At 55.8% G+C, this 26,170-nt stretch overlaps 1 protein-coding gene across 3 annotated transcripts; it reads left to right on the plus strand.

Annotated features, from left to right (window-relative positions):
* Positions 1-2,825: 2,825 nt before the first annotated feature.
* RGS11 (regulator of G-protein signaling 11) lies at positions 2,826-24,945 on the plus strand. 3 transcript variants are annotated; one of them, XM_019507504.1, is made up of 16 exons: positions 2,826-2,948; positions 5,326-5,376; positions 8,162-8,268; positions 9,004-9,055; positions 9,685-9,743; positions 10,251-10,327; positions 14,731-14,812; positions 16,303-16,371; positions 19,057-19,086; positions 19,509-19,570; positions 20,687-20,800; positions 21,382-21,497; positions 22,207-22,294; positions 23,327-23,465; positions 24,065-24,147; positions 24,356-24,944. In XM_019507504.1, the coding sequence occupies exons 1-16, from the start codon at positions 2,852-2,854 to the stop codon at positions 24,495-24,497; spliced, it is 1,368 nt and encodes a 455-aa protein (XP_019363049.1). In that variant the 5' UTR covers positions 2,826-2,851; the 3' UTR covers positions 24,498-24,944. The 3 variants fall into 3 exon arrangements, with proteins under 3 accessions (XP_019363049.1, XP_019363051.1, XP_019363050.1); XM_019507506.1 differs by lacking the exon at positions 23,327-23,465 and having other exon boundaries at positions 24,356-24,945; XM_019507505.1 differs by lacking the exon at positions 16,303-16,371.
* The last annotated feature ends 1,225 nt before the right edge of the window (positions 24,946-26,170 follow it).

Below are 26,170 nucleotides of genomic sequence, written 5' to 3' on the forward strand. Positions count from 1 at the left end.
CCGCCCGTCCTTGGCAGCCGCCCGTCCGTGGAGGGGGCGCCCGGCGGGGCTCAGCCCGGGCCTCGGGACCACCGGGAGCGGCAGCCACCGCTCGGCCGAGCTCTGCCGCGGGGGCCGGAAGGGGGCTGTGCCCCAGGCCCCGGGGGCTTTAGCTGGCTCTGGCTGCAGCCTGAAACCAGCCTGAGCCCGAAGTGCCTCCTTGCCCGCTCCTGTCAGCTGAGCCGGGCCGGGCCTCACCCGGTGCTTGTTCATTCGGCCGGAGAACTGCCCGTGTGGTGGTCGCAGCCAGGAGTCTGGGGGCCCAGACTGCGGAATAAACAGAGCACCTGCGGCTTGGCTCAAGGCCAAAGTCCTAAGTGCAGTGCAGGAAACAAGCTGGACCTGCCACCTGTCAGCCCCAGGGCAGGGCACATCCCCACCACTCATCGGGCTGCGTTTTTTCCCCTGCCTTGTTCCTATGAAGCCACGGCTTATCACTCTCTACTTGTTTGATAGAATGGGAGGGAGCGAGGCTTAGCCTGGCTGGGTCAGACGGGAGCCCCTCTAGAGAGCAGGGCTACAGCACCCTTTAGCAGAAAGGCTGGTGGAGTCCCCCACCCCCACCCCCTTCTCCGGCCTCTGGTGTCTGGTGCTGTGTGTCCTCAAGCAGGGGGCTTGTGGTTTTTCCAGAGCTCCACCTTGTTCAGCCTGCAAGGTTATAACTGGGATGCTCATGCCCCAGAGACAGAGCTAGCCCCTGCTTGAATGTCTGCAAAGTTATTAGAGCAAATCATAACACAGCCAGTTTGCAAATACCTGGCGGAGGAAGGGAGGTCACTAGCAGCCTTAAATATGGATTCATTAGGGACAAATTGTACCAAGACAAATTGATTCCTGTCTTTGACAGGGTAACTGGATTGGTGGATGAAGAGAACATGATAGACGCAATATGCCCAAATCTTAGTAAGGTTTTTCGTATGTTCCCCCATGACATTCTTGTAAATAAGCTAGAGCAATGTGGGACAGGTAGGATTACTGTTAAAGAGATATATAATTGGGTGAATAACCACAATCAGAGAGAAACTAAATATACCTATGTCAGAATGGCAGGAGCCTTCACAGGGCTCAGTTCTGGGTCAGGTGCCATTTAACATTTTTTGTTAAAAGATTGGATTGGGAATAGCAAGCTTCCTGACTGAGTTGGCAGATGACACAACTGTGAGGGCTTGCAAACAGTTAGGAGGATGGGGGTTGAATTTAAAAGGAACATGATGAATTGGAGAATTATAGACAAAAACTGAAATTTAACAAAGAGGAGGGTAGAGTGCTACACCTAGGGAAGAGAAACCAAATGCACAGATACAGAGTGGGGTGGTAACTGAAAAGGCACTACTGAAAAGGATCTGGGGTTAACATGAGTCAGCAGTGTGATGTTATCACACAAAAAATTGCAGCCTTGGGCTGCATTAACAGAAATATTGTATGCAAGCTATGGGAGCTGATAGTGCCACTCAGCTGGATGCTGGCTGGGCCTCTGCTGGAGTACTGTGTGCATTTATGGGCTACGTATTTAAGAAAGATGTAGAGAAATTGGAGAAGATCCAGAGGTGAGTGACAACAGTAAAGGCATTGGAGGGCAAGTTGTATGAGGGAAGAGCTCACAAATATATGTATGTCTGGTTTGGGGAAAGGAACTTCATGGGGATGTGATAGCAGTTTTCAGACATTTGAAAAGCTGCCATAAGAAAGAGGGAAATAACTGTTTTCCCGTGTTGCAGAGGGTAGGACATGAAACAATGGGTTTAAACTGCAGTAAAACTGATTTTGGTTAAACCTCAGGAAACATTTCCCCACTGGCAGAACCATAGGACAGTGGAACAAGTTAGCCAGGGAAGTTGTAGAATCTCTTCCTTGGATACTTTCCGGAAGCAGCTGGCTGGGCAGCACCTGTCTGGGATGGTTTAGCAACAGCTCATCCTAGGTCTGTTCAGGGATTGGACTCAGTAGAAGACCCTGAGGTCCCTTCCAGCCCTGTGATTCTACGATAATATTGCAGAGCTTTTGGCCTCAGTGACCTCTTGTGGTCCAGAGTTCCCTGAGCTTTGTATATTGTGCAGGGGTGTGATTCTTCTTGTTTGTCTGATGAATCTATTCCCTTTTGCTTTCTCCATATGTCCCCTGTTTTTGTTACAAGATGAAGAAGACAGGGACTCCCAACTCAACTCTCTTTAGACCAGTCACTTTTTCACCAGGTCCCCATATACTTGTCTCTTCTCTGAGGTAACATATCCATTCTTCACTTCCTCTGAGAATCTGTCCAGGCCCCAGTTCTTCTTATCCTCCTTCCCTGACCCTTCCCTTCAGTTGCATTCTTCAATATCCTGAAGGAGGTTGTGTGACCAGGGCAGACCACAGGATCCAGACCAGGCTGTCATTGATTCTGGAAAGACACAAAATCATCTCCATGTTGTTTTCCATCCCATCCCTTATGGGATCCAATTTCTGGGCAGGTCTTTGACCCCAGTTACGCCCTGAGCAGAGGACTCCAGCATGTTGCCCACACTACCCAGAGTTTTGCTTGGAGCAGAGGCACTTTCTGGGATTTCAGATCCATGGCATAAGGAACTTGGAGCTTCCCCTCCAGCCTGTGCTCCCTGGCATCTGCTAGTCTGAAATTCCCTCTGCCCTAGTGCTACCCCTTCACCTTGCTTGGTCTTATCTCTTCTCTGAAATAAAAGATGCCCAGGCCTCTTTCTGCCCTTCCCCAACTGTGCTCCCCTTGCAACATGCAGAGTTTGCCAGTGGGTCTTTGCTAAGTGTGTAGGGGGTGGACTGGTCTCTTTGACTCAGTCTCTGCTGCTTTCCCCCTCAGATGGAGCGCATGATTGTCAGCATGCAGGATCCGGACATGGGTGTCAAGATGAGAAACCAGCGCTTGCTAATTACAGTGATCCCTCATGCAATGACTGGTAAGTTCAACTGTGCTCCTCACCCCACCTCCCTCTGCTCATGTTCTCTCCCTCCCTCTGCATCAGACATGTATGTCATCGCTCCCAGTGAGAGATGCTCTTCGGTGGCCAAATCCGAATCAAATCAGGAGACCCTTTAATCTCTCCGAATCGAATTGGAACCCTCCAAATCAATTTGGAGAGTTTCAGAAAGATTCGTGATTCGGACATAGACACGGCTTTAAATGTTTTTCCTACATACCTCTAGATGGCAGGCAGCTTGTGAACATTGCAGTGCTGGGGCGTGTGGAGTGTCCCACAGAAGTGTGGGGTGGTCCCCAACGTGCTCAACAGCAGACCCGGAAGTGGCCCAGAAGCACTTCCAGTCCACTTCTGGGTCCACCAGGGAGCTTGTTGGGGGCCCCCCCACACACCCTGGCTTGGCGACCTGTGCCTCCTGGGTCTGAGGGGTCACCTGGGGTCCCCCTGCAGCCGATCGCTGAGCCCAGGGGGGAGCGCCCCAGCGGACCCGGAAGTGGACCAGAAGTACTTCCGGTCCGCTTCTGGGTTCACCACAGAGCATGTGGAGGGCCTCCTGGGTGCTTCATGCACCCCAGCATTGCAGCGTTCACAAGCTGTGCTGGTACCTCAAGGCATGTAGAAAAAAACATTTAAAGCTGTGTCTATGTCCGAATCATTGATACTCTGAATCAGCCTCGAATCTTCAGATTTGGATTCGGCCAAATCAAATCGGGGACAGTGCTCTGAATCAACGAATCGAATCACTGTCCCTGATTTGGGCCAAATCTGAATTGAATAGGGCCTGCTTCACACACCCCTGATGCCTACCCCTAACCTGAGTGCACTGAGGAGCTAACAGTGCTGTTAGCTGTGTCTGTGCCCTGGGATCTGGGACCGGGCAGCAGTCCTGCTCCCTCCCCCACCATCTTAATGATATGTGAGCATGCTAGTGTAATGGGCATGCTTTGTGCTACCCCTTCCCAGGCCATCTTCCTCTGAACAAATGCTCTTTGTGCCCAGGGGAGATGGCTGATGCACATATACCCAGTTGGGTGTCTCTGAATTGACAGCATGTTATTGTGGGGAGCAGGGTCTGCACACCATGTGGTGTGGTGCATCTGTGCATATGTTGTGTATATGGCATAGGTGGTTGTGCAGGGAGCTCTTCAATGTGTGTGTGAACAACACTCTGGATGGTGTGAGTGTACCATGTACAAGGACTCCGCCCCAGACCTTGCTCTTTACCCAGTGATCATGTTGCTGCTGGGGCCACTGCCTTGCCTGGGCCTTTGGCTTCATGAAACCTCTACCCTGATATTGGCAGCAGAAAGAACCACTTCTGTAGACAGTAACCTCCACATCAAGAGGGACCAGACTGTAGGCTGGAGCTGCTGCCCCACCACACAAGTCTGCTGGCTTTGTGCTAGCTTGCAGGAACTAGTATTTTCCACAGCTGCACTCCCAGTCTTGCTGCAGCTCCAGTGCCTGCCTTTGCTGGCACCCAGCCTAGCACTGGGCTAGAATGTGGAGGGGATGTGCAGTGCTCCAGGGAGGAATGGCTGCTCTTGCAAATCAAGACAAGTTTTGGATGTTCTTTTCTGCAGAGCCAGACTGGATCCCCTCTTAAGGCATCATGCTAGGCACTGGGCCCACAGATTTCCCCCTTTTCGCAAACTGCATGCACTGCTTTCTCTGTGGCTTTGCCCCTCTTCCATGCCTTAACCTGCAGAGTTGACACCTGGAGTCAGGGTGCTGAATTCTCCACTCTACAGGGGCAGGTCTGTGCTGGGGCATTAGCAAGGGCTGTCTTCTCTGCCGCCTTTTCCCAAACCAAGCTCTCAGCCTCAGTGCCTGGCTGCAGGCAGTCATGTGCCAGCAGTAATGCATCAGGATATCAATTATTCATTGGGCCAGGCTGAGAGTTGACACTGCAGGGAAGACTTAGGCCCAGATGCTGTCTGCTGCTGGCTTGGCAGGCACTGACTGTGCCCCTGGACAGCCTCAGATGGTGATCAGAGGCTCATGGGGATGGAAGACCTGTCGTGCCCAGGTTACCCCTTAGCTCTGCCTCTGCACTGCGCCTTTGCCCGTTATCACCCCCTGGTTCTGCCCTCTTGTTTCATCTTTTCCCTAGCATCCTCCTGCCATCCCCATTCTCTTTGTGTGTGCCTTTGCCCTTACCCATGCCTTGCAGTCTCCTCTTCTTATATTTGTGGGCTCTCCTAGAACTTCCCATGCACCTTCTCCTGGGAGCCAACCCATGCCAGTTCAGCACTGGCCCTGTGCCCGTAGTGGACACTGGAGGGGCTTTTGAGACATGGGTTGTGGCTCACTGAGTCTCCAGTGTCCTTGGTTATGTGTGCTTCTGTTCCCCCAGGGAATGACATTGTGGAGTGGCTCATCCAGAAGTACACCATCTCTGAGGAGGGTAAGCACTACCTCATCTCAGCCCTGGGCTCTGTTTTGCACGCCAGGCCAGCAATTTGGGAACCTTGTCCCCATGGAGGAGGATCTGGGTGAGGCCTGCTTTCTGTGGCTGGAAGCCTAAGATGTTTGTTCTGCCCTCTCCCTCAAGAACAGGCTTCCCATCCCCTGCACACACCCTTGTCACACGGCTACTTCAGGATAGTGCTTGCCACCCTGTTCTTCTTGGCCCCTCTTGGGAAGTACCAAGCACATAAGTGACTTGGCACCAAGGCATGGGTCTGACTCAGTCCATCTCTGAAGGGCCAGTTGGGCCTGGTCTCTTCCAGAGTGACCCAAGGTTGTTTGTGCAAGATGCATGTCCCAAGGGGATGCAGCAACCATGTCTGTGCCCTAGGACAAAGGGGGGCCAGTTCCTGGCTCAGCAGCAGTGCAGAAGGCCTTGCCTAGCTGGGAAGCTGCAGAGCTGTGTGGCTCCCAACATCAGCTCAACTGACTTGTCTTGCTGGACATCCTCTAGCAGCTGGTCTCAGAGCAACATGGCCGTGAGTAAAAAGATCCATGCCTGGTAGCAGGGGGGACCCTGAAGCTGCAGCCACCTCTGAGGAGACTTTAGGAGCTGCCCCTGCAGTATTGCAGCAGCAAGGACTCATCTAGGAGCTGAACCTGACCCCCTGGTTCCACCCAGTCTGTCTCTGATTAGGCTGCAGATGTGGAACAGCCCTGCCAGGCTGCCTAGGACCCTGGGCTGGTTGCTGCCAAGTCTCCCCCTTGGCAGTGGCTGGCAACATTTGTGCGCTGTACCCTACAAGGCAGATGAGTTTGGCAATGCAGCACAATTTGGGGGTGTGCCCGTCTAGGGGAAGAACCCCAGAGCTGCTCCCATGGCCCAGTGAGGGGCAGGGCTTATGCAAGAGGGAGTGGAGCTGACCTGCATGTTTGAAATGTCTCCAGTTTTGTGGTGTCACCTCTAGGTGGCTTCTGCCTTAGCCTCAGCCCCAGGTTGCAGAGCATGCAGCCAGCAGTGCAGCTCTAGGTTATGGGAAGGCCCTGTGACCATTTGTTGTGTGGCATCTCCTGGAGCCAGAGCCAGGCTCTGTGAGAGCTTCTACCCTGTGAAAGTTTCTGCTGACTTGTGCTGTGCTGAACTGATGGCAAGCAGCTTGCAGGTTAGTTCAGGGCAGCCCTTTCCAGGAGGCAGGTGGGGAGTCATGTGCTTGGAGTGGATAGGGAGCACAGGGGCTGTCACATCAACTCTGCATCCTAGTGATGCTGACAGGAGTGTGCAGGAAACTGTGTTCTTAGCACGGCTGTGCCAGCCAGCCTCTGTCTCACTTGGCAGTGACTGTCCTTGGCCAGCTTCTCTACCCTCATCCATCCTAGAGCCCCTGTCACTGTTGCAGACCACCCTGCACCTGCCCATTTGGGATACCAGCCTCCAGTCCTGCCCCTCTGCTGGGAGCAGCACTGGGAACCAGAGTTGGTTTTGGGCTGGTCCAGCTCTCATAGGTTCAAATGTACCCAGCAGCAGCAAAGCCAGTGGTCTCTCTTCCTGTCAGTCTTCAGCTTCTCATGGTCCCTACCACAGTTCCAAGAAGAAAAGGATAGGGTTTCACCCCTCATATCCCTGGTGAGGCAGAGTGCCCTGCAGGAGAAGTAATGCACAAAGACCAGGGTATGAAACCATAAGCAGGAGCCCACACCTTGTCCCATGTGCTAGGCTGCCCTTGCTGCCTCAAGAGGCCTGCCCAGGCATGGGAGGACTCCTGGGATGGCTATTCAGGGTGCCTTTCTGTGCTTCCAGCCTACACCCTGCTGGGCTAGCATACATGGAGCAAATCTGGGGCCAAGTGCTGGGTGCTGACCATGTCCAACTTGGTGCTGGGCAGTTCCAGCATGGAGCAGTTGGGCAACATGTGAGACCTGCTTGCCCAATAGCCCTCTGGCATGAGGCTTCTTGCCATCGCTGTAGGTGGCCAGGCATTGCATGCCCTCCTGTTGGCAAGCAGTGGCTGCAGAGAGCTTTCTTCGCCAGGACCCTCCCTTTACCAGTACCTGCCCCATTTGCTGCTGGCATGGACCTTGGTGTACTGTAAGGACTTGGGGTCCTGGGGAAGGCTGCTCTTCCCTCTGAGCTGTCCTGAACTTCACAGGTGGGACTGGGACTGTGCTGGGCTGGGGGATGATTTCAGGCTGAGTGAAGCCTTTATTTTGCTGTGCCCTGGCTTGAAGCCATGGGTTGTATGCAACAGGCTGTCCCAATGGGTGATGGCAACCCCAATACAGGCATGTGGCCCCTTCTGCTTTGGGGGGACATTTTTGGCCCAGCTGGCCTGTGCTGAGGAAACTGCTCTTCTCTTGCAACTGTCATACTCTACCCCCAGAGCTGCAAGAGGCCAGGCTGTCTTCTGTCACCCAGCAAGGATCCCTGCCTTGCCAGAGCCATCAACACAGCATCCTGCACAGATCCCAGGCCCATTCCTGCTAGGTTCCTGCAGCAGGGCACTCTGTCAGCTGGCCAAGCTGGGAGGAGGGTTGGAACAGCTTCCTGGGGCACGGACTTTGTTGGCACGCACAGAATAGTGCCAGGCATTTCAGTTCATCGTGATAATGAACAGTTGCAATGATCTGAGCCTGTGAGTGGGTGTGGTCTGCTGTTTCATGGGGTAGGGTTGGTGGAACTGGTGCTGTGTTGGGCATGGTGAAGGTTGAGGGGTCCACAGCAGGTGGTGGGTGGGGGGCTGCTGCTGCACTATATTCCAAGCAGTCTGGCCATGTCTCTCCTGCAGAGTCCTTGCACCTTGGGAACCTGATTGTGAAGCATGGCTATATCTACCCTCTCAAGGACCCCCGCAACCTGGTGCTGCGAGCTGACGAGTCCCCCTACAGGTTCCAGGTAGGCCTGGTGAGGGGATCAGGGCTCCATTCCCCACCCCTCCTCACGCCCATGAGTCAACTCCCCCATAGGTCCTGGGGGCTTGCTCCATGATGCCTCTCCTGAGCCTGAGTGCTATTCTGGGCATGCCCAAACCTGTGCCCCTAAGACAGGGAGGGCAGCAAGGTGTGGGAACCCACATGGCTGATTTTCATCAGGACAAGGCTGGGGCTGCTGGATCAGGCCTGCTGTTGTTGAGGACGAGTGCTGTGATGCGTCCCAGGCCCCTTATACTGACTGCTAAGAAGTTTGTAGCTGCTTCACCCTGGCTTGGAGAGAGCAGTGAGTGAGACGTACTGCCAGTGCTCCAGTGCTGGGTGCTCCCCCAGGGCCCCACCCTGCTGAGCAGACCCAGAGCTGTGGGACTGGTGCCCAGCAGGTGCTGCAGAGGCCTGATGGACTCATGCACAAGCCCACAGTTCTGATATGTTTGAGTATCAGACGGACCTTGTGATACCATCTTCATGTCTGGTGTAGGCTGGGCTGGAGGCAGCGAAACAGGGATCTGCTTCAGGGCTTCCAGGCTGGGGTTGTCCAGCAGCTTCACTGTACCTGGCTGGGATCCCCCTCCTAACTGCCCACTTCCAGTGGGGTCCTGCTGCATGAACTGCATTAGCAGGGTAGGACCAGTGCCCTCCTCACCCCCAGTTTCCATTCAGTGATGGCAGTGCCCCCTCTGTCTCTTTCTCCTTGCAGACCCCGTACTTCTGGACCAGCACTAAGTGGCCAGCCACAGAGCTGGATTATGGTAGGTGTCATTCTGCAGCACTGGGACCATGGCCTGTCAGTCCTATCTGGAGACCCCAGCACCATTGGCTCTCATCTCCTCTGCCTTGGCCCTGTCCCCCAACAGATTTACAGGAAAAGCCCTGAGGTGCCAGCTGCCAGTAGCTCCAACCTCATGTGGAGGCCTGAGCACTGCAGGATTCAGAGTGGTGGCTCTGAGCTCAGCTGTTTCCCCACCTGCCTGCTTTCATCACCATACTAGAAGAGCCCTTGGGCTGATCTATGCCTGTCTGCTGTTCTTCTGATTCTAAGGGCTGTTGTGTTTGGTCCCAGCTGCAAGGATCTGGGCAGAGCCCAGGGCTGGTAGCATATCTTCTGGCTCAGCCAGCTTTGGATCTCCCTGCCACTCTTTACTGTCTGTGAATGGGTGTGGGTTCAAGCCCCATGGGAAGGCTGCCCCCTAACATGGGCACAGGAACATGCTGCTCCTGGCACTGCAATTATTTTTGGAGAAACTGAGACTAAAGTGCAGTTAGGGCAGAGCCCAGCACCTAGCACCACCTGGCTCCATGGACAGGAACCCCCCTCTTCCCCTGCCCCCAAATGTCATCCAGAGCTGCCCATGCTGATGGCTCCTTTGCCTTACTGCAGCAATCTATCTAGCCAAGAAGAACATCCGCAAGCAGGGTGACCTGATCGACCATGAGAAGGTAAGATACAGGTGCTAACCACACTGCAGAGTCCCCTTGGCTCCTGGGGAGGTGGTTAGGATAGTAAAGGACCTACAAAGCAGAGGTTTGGGGGAGATAGGGGTTAGTATGAGAATACAAGAGGGCTGCAGATCAGGACTGAGGGGCATCAGCAGTGGAGAAAGGTGCAAGGGCTGTGATTGCAGTAGTGGCTTCTTCAGCATTCCCAACAATACAACCTGCTGACTCACCCTGGAATTGTCTCCACCCATTATAGCCTGATGCCATCAGAAGGGCTGGAAGAGGGAACCACTGGGCAGCCTTGGCACTGCATGGGGCAGGGAAATGCTTGGGTGGAGTAAATGAGGTTTTTCCCTCACTGAGGTCCCCAGACTGCAGGCAGAAGCCATGACTGAGAGGTACTGACACTAGGGTGTGGGGTTGCCCTGCTTGGAATGTATCTGGGTAGCCAGGGGGGAGAGAGGATGGGGCTGGGTAGGGACTGACTTCCGTGTGCACTCGCCCTAGGACAACTATAGCCTGCTGCACAAGAGGATCAACCACACCTGGGACTTTGTGGTGATGCAAGCCCGGGAGCAGCTCCGGTGAGTCCCTGCCCCAGTACCCAGCCAGGCCTCATGGGATGTAGAGATCAGGGCCCCTCCTGTCTCCACACTTATAGCAGGAATATGCCTAGGGCTCTGGGGATTCTGCCCCATGTCGCCAAGGTGCATGCCAGGAGATACCCGAGGCTGCAGAATTGTGCTCTGCGAAGAGCAGCAACTTGGGGATCCTGGCAGAGAGTGCTATGCAGGGCCAAGCTTCAGCACATGAGAGCTCAGCGTGTACTACTTCCCAAGTGCCCAGAGTCATGGATCAGACTCTGGCTAGCCAGGGTCCTTGGATGAGGGGGTCAATGAGCCTTGAAAGCAAAAGCTCAGCATGGAGCAGTGCCAATGGCGAAATCTGCTGCAGCCCATAATGAGACAGGCCAGGTTGCTGGTCAGAGGGCAGGACCTAACCCCACTTCTCCCCCAGCAGCACTCTCACCACTTTCTGACTGCCCTGTGCCACGCTGGCAGACACTCCTCCTTCATTCTCCCACTCCAGGAGGTGGTAATACCTGTGTGTCAGGGCACTTGATGTACTTGCCACTTCAAGGGGTAAGGCAGCCTGCTGAGCCACCAGCAGGTGGGGGTCAGTGCTAATTGTGGAGTCAGCTGACCCAGGGGGCTGGCAGGTAAGGCTAGGCCTGATTAAGGGAGTCACCTGATTGGAAGAGGGCTGGGTTTAGACTGGGTATAAGCCGAGACCCTGAGAGTAGGGCTGGCAGTAACATCTTGGGAGGTGATGAAGGAACATCACAGCAGGAAGGCTGCTGCTCCTGAATGCAAGCAAGGAGAATAACATCCAGAGATTTGGATAGGAACTAAGGGAATGGAGGAGATTCCTGGGGAAACCAATATGGGGGTCCAGAGCCCTGAGAAGGGAGCTGAGTGCACAGGGGCCTATTGAGAGGCCAAATGAGTCCAGCCTATTTGTTCACTTTTAAAAAACACATGGATCCAGCCTACCAAGTCACTCATTGGTCTCCCTTAGGCAGGGAGGCCACAGGAAAAGGGGACAACAGAGTTTGTGGGACAAAGAATGAAACAACAAAGATGGAAGTGCAGATCAGAGGTTCAAATCAAGCGTACCAAGTGGGGACACAGAGCAGAGTACACCAGACAGTACCCAGTGGCCCTCAGACAAGCTCAAGGAACCAGGAGACACTGCCCAGTGATACTCTGTTTAGAGATGGGAGCAAATCAAGGTGAGGATAGTGACCCTGCAGTCACGAGGGCCAGATAAACCCAGAGATAGAAGGTCTGGGTGCACAGGGACCTATTGAGAGGCCAGGTGAGCCCTGGGAGAGGGGCTGAGTGTTTGGGAGACCTAATGAAGGGTCTGGGTGAACCCACTGAGTGGGACAAAGCGTGGGGGCCTATTAAGGGGTCCCAATGTGCCCAGAGAAGGAAGAGGCTGTGTTAGGGAAGACCTGTGCGGGGCTCCAGGTGAGCCCAGAGAGAGGGAGTGATCTATGGAGGGGCCTACAGAGACAAGGGGGCTGACAGCTGGAGGACTGACCCCGGGAATCTCAACTGACCTGTGTGGGGCCAGGGCCCAGGAGGGGCTGAAGGGTGAAATAGGCCATAGTGGAGACTGCCAGAGGCAGGAGAGCCTGGAGTTCTCGACTGGCCTGAAGCAGGGCCAAGGCCTAGGAGAGGCCAAAGGTCCTTGTGTGACCACAGCCGAGAGGAAGGGGTCAAGGGGCGTGCAGCCCAGGATGAGGATGGCTGGCTCTCGGCCATCTAATAAAAGAGGGATAAATGAAAGAGGTCTGAGAGAGACCTGGGGGCCAGAGATGGAGAACTCGGGAGATGGAGTCAGGGACAGGGGGCCGTGTGGCTAGCAGCCCAGGAAGGGCATAGGACATCTAGGGGAAAGCCCAGAGAAGGACATGTAAGATCAGGTAGCCCTGAAGATTGGACCTGGGTAAGACCTGAAACTGCACCCTACTTGGGCTGGTTAGTGTGGTGGGGCTGTCTGTTGTGGGGCATCCTCCATGAAATACCACACATGGGCCACTGCAGGGAAAGGTGAGGATGGAGGCTGGAAAGCCTCAGCTCCCACTGCCTTGTGGGTTACCCCATGGAAGGGGAGGGCTAGGGGTGCATACCTGGATAGAAAAGCATTTGGTCAGGGAAGACCGGGACGACATGGGTCCAGAGGCCCAGCAAGGGGCCAGGGAACAGAGTGCAGGACCAGATGGATCTGAGGGCCTAGAGAGTGGCTAGGGAAGTAGAGAATTAAAAGGGTGCAGGACAAAGGACCAAAAGGGGCTGGCAGTCTGGAGTGGGGCTGGGAGGGAGACAGAGGGGCCTGGTAGCCAAAGGAATGGTTGTGTGAGATCAAGAGGTCTGAGGACCCAGAGAGGGCCTGGAGGAGAGACCAAGGGGTCTGGCATCCAAAGTGGAGCCAAGAGGGAGATGAAGGAGTCTGGCAGCCCAGGAAGGGGCTGTGCGGAGAGACAGAGGTCTGAGGGCCCAGAGTGGGGCTGAGAGAGGCTGAGGGGTTGGAAGGCTCAGAGAGGCTTCAGCAATTGGTAGAACATCTGTAAGGATGCCATCTGTGAGTCATTGGGCATGGTGTAGACGAGGTACAGAGCCATTCAATTGGCCCAAAAGGCCAGGACCACAATCCGGGTGGTCACTGTAATAAGACCAGGGCAGCCTCCCGCACAATGTGTATCAACTAACATCAAGGCGTGGCAAGCGACAGCTAGGCCGACTGCCCATAAAGCAGGGGATCTCAAAAAAAAAATGTGGGCACCCCATTCCCAAATCCGTGCTGTAGCACATGTCAGGCCCCAGAGGTGGCTGTGACACCCCCTGGTAGCCGCACTGTAACTGTCCCACTTTGACTTTACAGGTACCCTCCCCTTTCTGTTGCTTGCTATGCCTTGATGTAATCGGTTAATTTGTAAAAAGGGAGGCTGCCCGATATTCCCTGAAGTCTTTGTCTATCTGTCAGCTGGCAGGTCCCTCCTGGACCCTGGTGGTCTCAGTTTTTCCCGTTAAGAGCTAGCTGAGCCTTTCTGGCTCATCCATGCCCCCTGGGCCCTAACTGCCTTAAGTTTGTGGCTTCCAAACGCCCCTGTAGCTACGCCCATCCCATCCCTCAGATGTTGCCACTCAATCACTGTCCCTTCATTGGGGCCTTGGCCTCTGCCCCTTTCCTCTTGCTTGGCCTGTTAGCCTAGGTCCATTGTACTGCATGTGGCTCCTGGGCTCCAGCCTCTGCCCTGCTCCCCAGCAATGAGCCCACTGTGATGTTGTCTTTGCCTTGCTCCCAGGCCTTTTGGGACCTCCATCACCTCTTAGTCCTGCCGAAACCACCAGACTATCAAATTCTAACATAGAACTAAACCTTAAGGTTATAACTCAAACTCCCAACTCATAACACAAACACCAACTTGGATGTCTCTCAGCACTGCCTACCCAACCCTGGGTCCCATTCCCTTGCAAGTCAGCAGTCGTGTACTTGCAATAGTCTTAGGATATCCCAGGTATAAGCCACAAACTCATTCCTCTTCAGCCTCCAGGGCCAGACTTCCTGCTAGGCTCAGACCCTGGGCTTAAATACTCCCTAAACCTGTACCCTTCTAGTCAGGTGACTCAGCAGCCACACACCCAGGGGTATTCAGTCTGAGCCTAATGACCTGCCTGCCTTCCCTTGCTGCTGCTTATAGCTAGCCTCAGACTGTCTACAGGTGTACTCTTTGCCTTGATGGGCAGCTTACTACCTGAGCAGCAGCATTCCCTACAACCACCCTTCTTACAACTGGCCCCTGTTTAGCTGCCTGGGTTCAAGCTACTCTAGTCTCTCTCTTACACTAACAGGAACTCGGAGCTCCTTGTTACAATGTCCACTGAGTGCTTCCAATGAGGGGCCAGTTCAAGCAATCAGCTGAGAGGTCCTCGTATCCTTCTGGCAGGGCAGGGAGCAAAGGCCAGCCCTGGAGGCTGCCTGACTGAGTAGAAAGGGACTCTGTTTGCTGCTGCTCATGTCCTGGTCAGCCTCTCCTCTACCTACCTTGAGCCTTCAATCTGCTGCTCCCCAGAGGTTGATGCTTTTTCTGATGGTGCCAGCATTTTGGGCTTGAGAGCTGGCAACTCTAACAAGGGCTGTGAAGAGGCAAAGAAGGGGACAGCAGTTTACACCAGCTCCCCTGGAGGGACCCCTTATTTTTCCTGAAGCTCCCCTGGAGGGACCCCTTATTCCTCCTGAACTCCCCCTTGCTTGGGGCCTTTGCTAAATTGGGGTGGGAAAACCAGCTGCTCTGGGCTTGGCCTGAGCCGGGCTTGGCCCCTCCTCTCAGGAGAGCTCCAGCCCTGGCTGTCCCAAGAGCAGTAGGGGAGTGGCTGCTCATAGCCCTTCTTGCCTAATGCTACCTTTCTATTGACAGGGCAGCCAAGCAGCGCCGGAAGGGTGATCGCATTGTCATAGACTGCCAGGAGCAGGCCTACTGGCTGGTCAATCGGCCCCTGGTAAGGCTTGCCTGAGGGAGGCTGTGAGGCCTCAGCCCTGTCAAATGTGACCATGCTGGGGAGGAAAAGGGGCACCCTATAGAAAGGCCTGCAAGGGTGGGAGAGCCTCACTCAGGTGCGTGCAGGTGGGGCAAAGTTCCATGCTGGAGCTCTCCTGAGTGACCACAGACTTGGGTCCAGTCTGCTCTGCTCACTGGTGCTGAGCTTCAGTGCATAGTGGCACCCCACCACTCCCTGGAGACAGACAGATGGATAATGCAGGCATAGCAGGGGCTCTGGCTGGAGCCGCAGGCTCATAGGGAAGGGACTCAAAGGCATGTTCAACTTCTTGCACCCTTGTTGAGCAGCAAGGAGCTGGCAGTTCCCCCTGCATCCCAGCCTCAGTACAAGCACCTTCCCTGGCTTCTAACCAGGGATCCCCTGGTGGCATGCAGCACCCACCCCTGGCAGGCTCTGCCTCAGGATGCAGTTTTCTTGGACTGACACTGCCTGCTGGCAACCACATCCTTTCTAGGCAGTCAGGCAGCTATTCACCCCTCCTTTCCCGTCCCCCCTGTGCCATGTGGGGAGATGTGGAGGGATGGGTGAGTTGGATGAGGAGACAAAGAGTAGGAAGGGGGCAGCTAGTCCCCTCTGCAGTTCTCTGGTGCCCAGAGAATGCCTCTAGCTTGGCACCATTCAGCTGTGGGGCAGAGGGGTTGCAATTCTGCCCCCTTCCCTCTGCCAGAGACCTGGGGCATAAGAGTGTGGCTACAGGTATACTCAGAGCAGGGGCTGGGGCAGTGTCTGCCATCCCCTACACTGTCCCTGCCCCCACCTACCCAGGCCAGTGTGACAGCTGGCTCCCAATTAAAGCTAATGGGCCTTTCTCTCCTAATCCCTTCCATCCCTGATCCAGCCAGCTCTACACAGGGTAGTGGGTACAGGGCCAGCGCAAAGGGCCATGGCTCACCCTGTGCTGTCTTGCAGGGTGTTCCCCCAGAGCATGGGTATGGATCCATCTGGCCTGGACCCAGGCAGGGTATGTCCAGCACTCCAGGAAGACAGTCTGGCTTCAGCAGCTTGTCTCAGTCTGGTGGCTTCCTCTCCGTCCTGCAGGAAGCAGCCCTGCCTGGCCATCCAGCCATGAGATCTGCACCATCCTGCTGCTGTGTACTGGGCTCCTGGTTCTTTTGTGGGGGAGAGCTGTGGCCACAGAGCCATGCTGTCCTGCAGGCTCCCAGGGTGGCAGTGTGTGTGGGTGGGCATACGCTGTGGGACAGCACCAGCCCAGTGCAGAGTGCGCCAGCTCAGGCCACAGCCAGAACCAGTGCCCCTACCCTGCCTGTCCCCACTATGTCCTCTGCCTCTGCAGGGAGGAGATAAGGGCCCTGGCTGTAGCAGCCCTTGTGGGGCCTGGCTAGACCCGAGGAACATGCACTGGGCAAGGGGCTGGCTGGAACCCATCCTCCATCCTGATCCAGGCTTGGTTCTTATTCTTTCCTGTGCAGCCAGGAGCCCCAAATGTGATGGAGCATGGGCTGAAGCGGAGGAACTGCCATGCCAGCCAAGTGCAGCTCGTAAGTGTCCTGCCTGGGGAGGCCATGGTTGGCACAGAAGTGCTAGGTCCCCACTCCTGCAGCACTCCTTGTGGCCTGTCTGTGCACAGAGTTTCCAACCCTTTCTAGTGAGGCCACTGCATAAGCCAAGAGATCTGCCCTCTCTGCAGGCACATCCTAGCTCATCCTGGTCCTACTTGATACAGACCAGGCCAGCCAGGGGCTTGATTCCATTGGGCTGTCCAGGTGCTTGTTGCACTGGGCCCCTGTAGGTATCTCAGACATGCAGGCTGAGACAGTGTGTGCCTGCTGAGCCCTCCCCCAGAGCCTAGCCCCACCAGTCTCTGCACTCAAGTGTCCTTGCTCTGTGACACATGGTGCAGTGCTGGGTGGGCTGCCCCATGCCCAGCAGGACGTGCTCTTGGTCCCAGGGTATGATGCTGTCTGCTAGCTCCGGTCTCATTGCTGCTGTCCCTGCGGTCAAGAGAGTCACCATTAACTCTGAGGATTAGTCCCCTGGTGTGTTAGCATCCATGTTTCCTATTGTTACCCCTGCCTGGTGTCTCGAATCTGTCTGGGTTCCTGTGTACCATTTCTGTCTGCTCATCCCCAGCTCTGAATAATGTGCCATTTGCCCCCAAGCATCTACATTTCCTTCTGGGAGCTCTGCAAGTTTGCTAGGCAGAGCAGTCTCTGGGAAGGAGCATTCCCCACAGTACTGTGTGCCCTGGGCCTGACCAGACTTGCCTTGCTGCAATGCCAGCCCTGATAGTGGCTAATGGTTGGGCAAGGGCAGAGGCCAGTTCAGCCTCTATAGCACCAGGTGGTAACGCTGGCCATGGCATTCTTCAGCTGCTAGTCTGTCCTGCTGTACCCCCTCCATTGCTAAAAGTCTACACGATCTGGGCATGCCTTCCCTGAGGGCACTGCAGAGATCTGCTGCAGCAAGAGGAGGGCATGTTGGTCCACATGGCTTTGGTGTATGCAATGGCCTCTTCTTCCCATACTTAGAGTGGACCACATGCAGCTATGGCCTCATGCTAGTGATGCCAGCCTGCACTGAGGTGCTAGCAGCCATTCCCTGGGTTGGTGGTTACCAGGCTATCAGCCAAGAGCTGTCTGGATTGGCTTGGTGGGCTTGTGCAGCCAGTGTGACGGCCCAACAGACAGGCAGAGTAGTGAACCCTGGGCTGAAGCAAGGGCAGCCTCCAGCTAGGAAAAGCCCCTTAGGCAGGGGCTGAATGCACATGGCTGGCCTCCTGGCCACTGGGGCCTGCTTTTTCTGCAGCCCCTAGGGAACTCCTCTCTCTCTGTGCTGGCATCACTAACACAGTCTGTTGGGTGCTCTTATCTCCCCTGTCTGTTGTGCTGGCTCCTTACTAACTGCTGGGTTCTGTTTTTCTTCTCTTCTCCTGTGTGCCGTTTTCTGCCCAAGTAAGTGTCACTAACCTTTGGTTTCCCATGATGGGCTTGGGGGGCAGCAGGGTGGGGCATAGACATGCAGACAGGCAGTTAGCAGGGAACCAGGAGTCCTGGGCCCCTGCTAGCTGGTGTATGAGATGGCTGGGCATGTCCTCAGGGCTTTGCCTGGTGAGTGGCTTTTTGTTGGTGATGGCTGGCTGTGGGGGTGAAGGAGTCTGCTAGCGGCTCTTTGTCATGCACAGAGAGGCAATGCTGAAACAGGACCTGGGGCTGCCCTTGATCCCCAGGGCTGGGCAGCTTCAGGTGCACCAACCCTTGGGGCAGCACCCTCCTGCCAGTACCCTACTTCACCCACAGCTTCCAGGCTGTCCTTTGCAGAGAGCCCTCATGCTGGTGCCAGGCCTGGTGGTGAAGTGCCTGCTTTCCTTTCTTCCTCCCATGTGTTCAGGAGTTCCACTGCTTTCTGCAGGAACAGGGGAGGAAGCTATGAGCTGTTGTGGGATCCTCCTGCTGCAGTCCTCTGGGTGGCCTGGCTGAGTAGCCTGAAACTAGAGGCTGAGAACTCAGGGTGTTTGGCCTAGGGGATCCATAAGCAGGTCACAAGGCAGCAGGACACTCCAGCACAGTGGAGTATGGAGAGGCTTCCCTCAGGACTGCGGCAGTTTCCAGCCACCCTGGTCCTGCTTATAGAGAATCTCCCGGAACAAGGCCTGTGCAGCCCAAATCCCCAGAGTACACCTTGGCTGCCCCAGCAAGCAGAGTGGAGTATGGGGCCAGCCAGCCAGCTGCCCTTCCAGCCCACAGCTCCTCTCCAGGCTGCCTGTAGTACCAGGCATGACTCCAGTACCCCAAATCAGAGTTTGGACCAAAGGACTGTGATTGGAGTAGGTGAGGGTGGAGGGTGGGTGTGCAGGGGAGTGGGTGTGTTTATTGTAATGGGAAGCGCAGGTTTTTAATGTGATTTTAAGATGTGTGATGGAAAGTTTATGTGGGTGTGTGTGTGTGTGTGTGTGTGTATATACGCACGTGTGTCTGTGTGTATATTTTTTAATTAAAAAAAAAAAAGTACCGTGGGGGAGAGGCAGCTGGGACCTGCATGTATTGAGCTGTGCACAGCTCATTGCAGGTTAGCATCTGGGACCAGGCACAACTGAGCCCTGAGATGCTGGGGCCAACAGCTGCCTAGTCTGGCTAGGTGCTGGGCCAGGACTGTTGGGGGCCAGACATGCTTATGCAGGGGCTGCTGTTGCCAGGTTCTCTCACCCCTATGCTTGTCTCTTCCAGACCAAGAACATGGATTATTACAAGCGAGAGGTGAGTCTGCAGGACAGGGTCTGGCCATGGAGGCAGGGACAGCTTCCCTGGGCCTCTGTTCAGGGCTGTGCTGGGGCCTCCTCCCTAGGACCACACCCAGTGCTGGGCAACTGGCACAGTGGGGAGCACTGGGCACAGTGCCCTGGAAGCATACCGCCCACCTGCAGAGGCATAGCAGCACCTCAGGGTGAGGGGTCTTGGTGGGAATGTGGGCTGGATAGGAAAGGCAGAGCAATGGAAAGGTCTTGGCCATGGGCACACACAGGGTTAGCTCCAGTTCTTACTGTTACCATGATTGGACAGTGGCATAACAGCTGACAGCACCCATCACAGCCCCTCCCCAACTAGTATCAGTGCCCTGGGCCCCAGCGGGTGGGTGCCACAATCTTCCTTCTTACCCTGTTGTCCTGTGCCGGTCCCAGATCGAGTACTGCCGAAAGGCCATGGGAAGAACCAGGGTCAAGTCTTCCATTTGCCTGGAAGGGTAAGTTGTCACCTGGGGGCCTTGGGGATCTGGGCAGTCACTTGCTGGCATTTCCAGCCCCTGTTTTACTGGACTGGCCCTGCCAGGTATCAGCGGTTTCTCCCTGCTTTTCAGCAGCAGCCCCTGGCCCTGGGGTGGGGTGAGGGGCTTTGCACTGGGGGTGGGGGCTATACTCTCTGAGCTGATGGAGCATGATCCTCACCATCTCAGCATGGCCCCTGCAGGCATCTGCTCTGCCCTCTGCCCCACTGTTGTGGTAATTGTGACCTGGTGCCCACATCGTCCCGTACTCCAGTAGCACTGCTCCAGGTTCATTTATGTGGCTGCACTGGCTGAGCCTGTTGCAAAGTACTGAAGCAGGATGTGAGGCTCTGTTGGAGGGCAGCAGGCTCCCCAGAGAGGGGCTTTGAGAGAATCCTGCCAGCAGGAGATTGAGCACAAAGCACCCTCCCTCACAGCACTGTGAGGTCCCGGCCAGCTGGCACCACAGCTCCGGAAAACCTGGCTCAGGTCCCTGCTCCGTCCCCCAGGGATCGCTGAGAACTTGCTCCTTCCCACAACAGGATGCTCAGCTGGTGCCAGTACTTTCCAAAAAGATCCTTAGGGTTCAGGGGTGGGAGTGTTGGGAGAGAGCACATGCACCATGGAGACCAAGCTGGTGAGGGGGTGGGCCATGGCATTAGTCCTTGCTAGTAAAGCCTATTAGGGCACAAGGCAGAGGCATGCTGGGCCCTGAGGTAGACCTTGGGTCAGTGAAGTAAGGTTACTGGATCATTTGGGGGCAATATGCTGTGCCATTAGGGGTGGGGTGTTAAGGGGCTTGTGGCTCAGGAGTAGGGCTCATGCTGTGTCCCAGGGCTGCTGGTGATGCAAATGAAATGGGGGGGAAGGGCCTCGCAGTTCCTCTGCTATGGCAATGCTGGTCCCAGTGCAGACCTTTCCTCTGGCATGGGCACAAGACGCCAGCATGTTGTGCAGCCAAAGCAGTAAGGACCTGGTCTGTTCCACAGACTCGCTGGTCATGTTCTCCACACCTCTGCTAGTGCTGGTCCTTGGCCTGTGCTGGGAGCCGTAGAGCCCAGCTCCCAGCCGCTCATCTCTCCCCTGCCTTGGTAGGTACGTCAAGTTTAACGAGCAGTATGTGCCCCATGATCCCATCATGTCTGGCTGCCTACCCAGCAACCCCTGGATCACAGATGACACTACCTACTGGGCAATGAACGCCCCCACGTAAGCACCCTGTGGCCTGAGCACCTGGCATGTCCCTTCATCCTGCCCCTGGCCCTGCTGTAGCCACTGGTGGTAGCAGTCCAGCAGTCTGCTTGCACAGGTCGACATTCTCCCACCTGTCTGGCTCTGATGTGAAAAGCTCCAGCCCCAGGTTGGCTGCCTGTTCCATGTTCCTACCTGCTGTGGAAGCGCAGCCAATCATGGCTGCTGCAGAAGGCAGGCAGACTCTCCCCCAGGAGCCAGAGGAACATGGGGGGGTCCCTTCAGTGCAGGGCAGACAGGAGCTCAGGGGCATGGGTTACTCTTGTGGCCCCTGTCCTGCTAGCAGAAGGATGTCAGCACTGCTTTCCCAGCCCCCAGGAAGTCACGTCCCTGAGGTGGTAGCTAGGAGTGTGGCTGTCCTAGCAGGGCTCTGTTAAGCACCAGCCTAAGGGGCTGAGCTGCCTCTGGGCTTTTGCCCCTGCTTGCTTCCATGTGGGAACTGATCTCTGGGGCCCTGCAGGCCCCTGGCTCCCTGGACTGATGGGAACTGCTCAGGGTGCCACAGCTGGTGACTGCAACTCTCAATGCCCTTGCTGCAGAGTGATGACTCCAACCAAGCTGCGTGTGGAGCGCTGGGGCTTCAGCTTCAGTGAGCTGCTAAGTGATGCACTGGGCAGGGCACAGTTCATGGAGTTCCTCAAGAAGGAGTTCAGCGGTGAGTGAGCAGCATGTCACACTCCACCCCCAGCACTGCCACAGTCTCAGGTTGGAAGGCACTGGTCCCCCCCCTCCCTACCTCAGCCTGTGCCAGCTCCTGCAGCCTGTGCTGCATGGGGAGGTCCTGCCTGGCTGCTGGGCAGGGGCACAGCCCTGCACAGCAGATCTGTTGACTTATAGGGGTGGCAAATAGCAGGGGACAGGGGCACAGCCTGGCACAGCAGATCTGTTGGCTTATAGGGGTGGCAAATATTCCCCTGCTATGGGACACCCTGTGCAGAAAGTGCTTGGGTGAAGCACACTGGCCGGCACAGGATAGGTAGGGCCCTGTCCCAGAAGGCATCACCAACATCATGTGGGCAGGACCCTGCCCTCCTGCTGGCCTGACAAGGGAGCAGGTCTGGCCCTACACAGTCGGCCAAGTGATGTCCCAGGTGGGGCGCTCCTGCTCTGCCCTGTGTTTTCCACCTGCCTGGAGAAAGGCCCCTTCCATGCAGCTTGAAGCACTTGTTCACGGTTCCTTGGAAGGAACCCTTCCTGGGTTGTGCTCTCACTCACCCACGGTTTGTGGACACCTGTGCCCTGGCCAGTGCACTGTGGACCAACCAGGCCTGTGAGCCTGGTTGCTGACCAGGCAGGAGCATGCTCCCTGCCCCTTCCTCCCAGTGCTCTGCCTTGCCCAACATCTCTCTGTCTCTTCCCACCAGCTGAGAACCTGAGCTTCTGGGAGGCATGTGAGGAGCTGCGATATGGGGAGCAGTCCCGCATTGCTGAGATCATGGACTCCATCTACCAGTGAGCCTCCCATCCCTCCCTGGCCTAGCTTCCATGTGTATTCTGTTAGTGACAGGTGGGGTGCTACCCCATGCCCCTTCTGATAGGCTCAGGAGAGCCTCTTCCTGCACAAAGTTAGCATCTCCCAGCACAGCAAAGAGCTGCCTTCCACAGTAGCAACCAACCCACTCCACAGGCACATCCCCATGCCTGTGGTGACTGGGCCACCCTGTGTGGCTGCCTGCCCTATGTTCCTGCATCCTGGAGAAATGCAGCCAATTGGGGGTTACTGCAGGTGGCAGGCAGACTCCACCCCAGGAACTAGAGAAACTAGGGTGTCCTTGGCATAGGACAAACAGGGACCTCAGGGGCTCAGATGACTCTGTGGCACCTGTACACAGAGGGTGGACAGCTCACTGGTAGCTGACAAGAGGAAATCCCTTTGGGATAAGGTCTTTCCTGGGAAGACCTGTTGCAGCAGGAGTGGAGGGCACAGTCCTATCTCCCATTTGCTCCTGCCACGAATCTCAGGGTCCCAGCAGATTCAGAGGCCACATTCCACCCTGAGGCAACGTTGTTTCCTGGTGACCCCTGTCTAATGGGGCCTGTGAAGGCACAGCCCCTCCGTATGGCAAAGGCATGGACCTGAGCACAGCAGGGGCAGGTTGGCTCCTCAAGGCTGGACCAGAGGGCTGGTAGGTTTTGGTGGGGATCCTAAATGTGCAGGGGGCATCCTGGTTGTGGTGGCCTACAGCAGCACTTTGGTTTATGTTTTGCGTAGGCTGGAGCTCCCTCTTGCTCACTGCCTGTCCCATTGGTCTCCGGACAGTCATGTAGGTGGGGGGAAGGTAATGCTGGCACCTCCCCTTGGGGCCAGCACCCTGGGACTTGCAACAGAAGCCTCTCACTATCTCACTTGCTATATTCTTGCTGGGAGAAGTCATGCCAGGAGTGGGGTCACTGGAGCCAAGGCAAAGGCAAGGGCCTCCTAGGGGGCCAGGCTGTTCCAGCCTATCAGTCCTTCTCTGTCTGTGCTGTGGCCCTGCTCTGCAGGCACTTCTTGGCCCCTGGTGCCACCCGGTGGGTGAACATTGACAGCAAGACCATGGAAAGGACCCTGGAAGGCCTCAAGACGCCTCATCGCTATGTGATGGATGATGCCCAGATGCACATCTACATGCTGATGAAAAAGGTGAGGGTGTGGCAGGATGCTCACTGGGGCATGACCCCTCCCTCACAGCTGCCTGGCCTAAACATGGGTATATGCGCTAGTGCTGAGGTGCAGCAGTCTGCATTACTCCTCATGCCTGGCTGGATGAGCCCTTGTCAATGCTGATTACTGCCAACACAGACAGGAGAGTTGCATCCTGTGTAGAGTGGGCTGAGTGGCTTTCCCCTCCAGCCCGTGAAACACTGACCTCTCCCCCCTGAGGAGTCCTCACTGCCAGCTGGTTGCCACAAATAAAGGCAGCACTTGTGGGTTGGGCTGGTTGCTTGTGAGGGGCAGCTCTGTGGTGCTCCCAGGCCCTTCAGCAGGTAGCTCAGTCAGGCAGACTGGGCTTGCCTAGTAGAGGGGGTCTGTGGCTAGGGGAAGGGCAGGCTGCACATGCTGGGCCCAGCCTCCAGTGGCAGGACCCCAGGTGTGATGCATCCCCACAGATCACCATCTGTGACACATGGGAAGGGTCAGCTTGGGGCAGGGTAGCTTCCCCACAGCCTCCTGCTTTTGGCCTGTGCTCAGGCCTATGTGTGTGCAGGCTACACCATCCCCTCATGGTTGTTTGCTCCCAGGACTCCTACCCACGCTTCCTCAAGTCTGACCTCTACAAGAGCCTGCTGGCTGAGGCCATCATTCCTCCTGAGACCAAGAAGCGGTGAGCAGAGGTCCCTGTCCTATGCGTGTTGGGTGTATCCTACAATGGCTTGTTTCTAGTTGCAAGTGGCTGTGGAGAGCACTGGGGAATCAGGGCTAAAGCATATCAGCACCCTGCACAGTGCCCTCAGCCCTGCTCTGTGCTCCCCTGATCCCACCCGCACCACATACTTGACCCCACACTGACTGTTCTCTTGATCTCCTGCCAGGGTGTTCCCATTCATGCGGAAGCAGCGACACTCAAGCCCTAGCCCAGCCCTGCTGCTGCTGCCTGGGGGTGAGCCAGAAACCAAGGCAGAGGACAAGAGCAGGACCTCTGTGGCTGCTCCTGTTCCTGAGGAGGAGAGCTAGGGCCCCTTGCCTCGTGGTCCTCACTCGGTCCCTCCACCACCTACCCCACTCGTTCCCAGGCTGAGCACTGGCCTGCGGCTGAGAGAAAGAATGAGGTGCCTTGCACGTGCCAGACTGCACAATGTCCATCCTGTTTTTTCTGATGCAGCACCTAGAGCTTGGAAGCTGTGAGGCAGGTGGCTACTCTTGTCACCCAGCCCCTCCCTCCCTCTAGGATGAGCAGCATAGGTTTGCAGAGGTCTCACACACTCCAGGCTCCTGGCCCATGATGGGAAATGTGGTAATTTCCTGCCTCTGCCCTGCCTGTGGCATGACCTGGTACTGTGTGTGCAGGGGGTTACTGCTGACCATCAGTAGGTGCCTGGGGTGTTCGGACTGGTGGGCCTTGCTGAAGCCAGTGTTGTTACTGGTGCCCCTGTACTGGAGGAGCCATAACTTATCAGGGGCCAGGGCACTGGATCCCGAGTGTTCGCATAAATGTTGCCTAGGACAGATGCTACCAGTTACATTCCCACCACGTCCTGGCACCCCTGTGCCCGGGCAGCAGGTAAGATAGCTCTCAGATCCCAGTACAAACCATCTCAGCCTCAACCCCCCAGTCATCCTGCCTGTGCTCCTGCCCCAGCATCATTTTCCCCCCATCCCAGGCAGTAGCCTGGCCTCTACTGTAGGACTTGCTCTTCCATGACACTAAAGGAAAGAAGCCATATGCCCCAAGGTCTTTGTGCATGGTTCTGCTTAGCCTGTGCTCTGTGCCCCAGGCTACACCCTACTCTCTCTGCCTTGGTTCTGGCCTCTTAATCCTCCAGTTGCCCCTGGGCCACTGCCCTAGGCAGCTCATGGTGCACAGCTGCAGATTTGGGAACTGGCCTTCACAGCCCATTTTGCTTCTCAGAGACTGGGTGAGCCCCCTGCAGGGAGTCAAGCTCAGGTTTCCATTGGAGGAAGGGGCAGGTTCCCCCCTCTTGACAGATTAACCATCCCCTGGGCCATGCTGGTCTACTCCAAGAGCAGCCCTTGCTAACTACTGCCCAGCCCCTGCTCCCCTTGCAGAGGTCCAGTCTGGGCACTTGTAGGCATGACCAGTCCTGCAGGCAAGTTGGGCAGGGGGCTGGCACTGCATAGGGAGCCCCCTCTTCCCTCCACCCTGCTCACTGTTACACTAAGCATATGGAATCAATAAAGGACCTTGTGGGAAACTGTGTGGGCTCTTCTGGTGGCAAAGGCTGGTCTGAGCACAGTGACAGGTTCAAGAGAAAAGGGGATGTGGCTCATTTGCAGGCGCTTTGCTCCACATAAGCGGTGTTATGGTTTCCCAAGTAACTGCTGTTCCTCCCTCCTGCATGTCCTCCTCAGCCCATTTTGATTTGAGATCACCTGCTATTGCTTTTCTTGGGGCAGAACACTTTGCTCTGTTCTTACAGGCCAGGCCCATAGGCTGCAGCTTCTGCAGTTGTTGGGGCCGCCTCAGCAGGGGAGATGGCTCTGCGCTCCTGTGGCATGGGTGGAGCTCTGTAGTGAGCTGCAAGCTCTTGGGATGCACAGTAGGGCTGTATGAAATTTCACTGGCCATTTCATTTCAACACTGTTTCAACTCATTTCGAGGTCAAAACAGCAAAATTGAAATGAAACAAAGGGTTGCAAAACAGCCTCGAAACAAAATGAGGCTAGTT

This window comes from Gavialis gangeticus, unplaced genomic scaffold (assembly GCF_001723915.1).
Source record: "Gavialis gangeticus isolate Ggan-Ray unplaced genomic scaffold, GavGan_comp1, whole genome shotgun sequence".
Lineage (NCBI taxonomy): Eukaryota > Metazoa > Chordata > Crocodylia > Gavialidae > Gavialis > Gavialis gangeticus.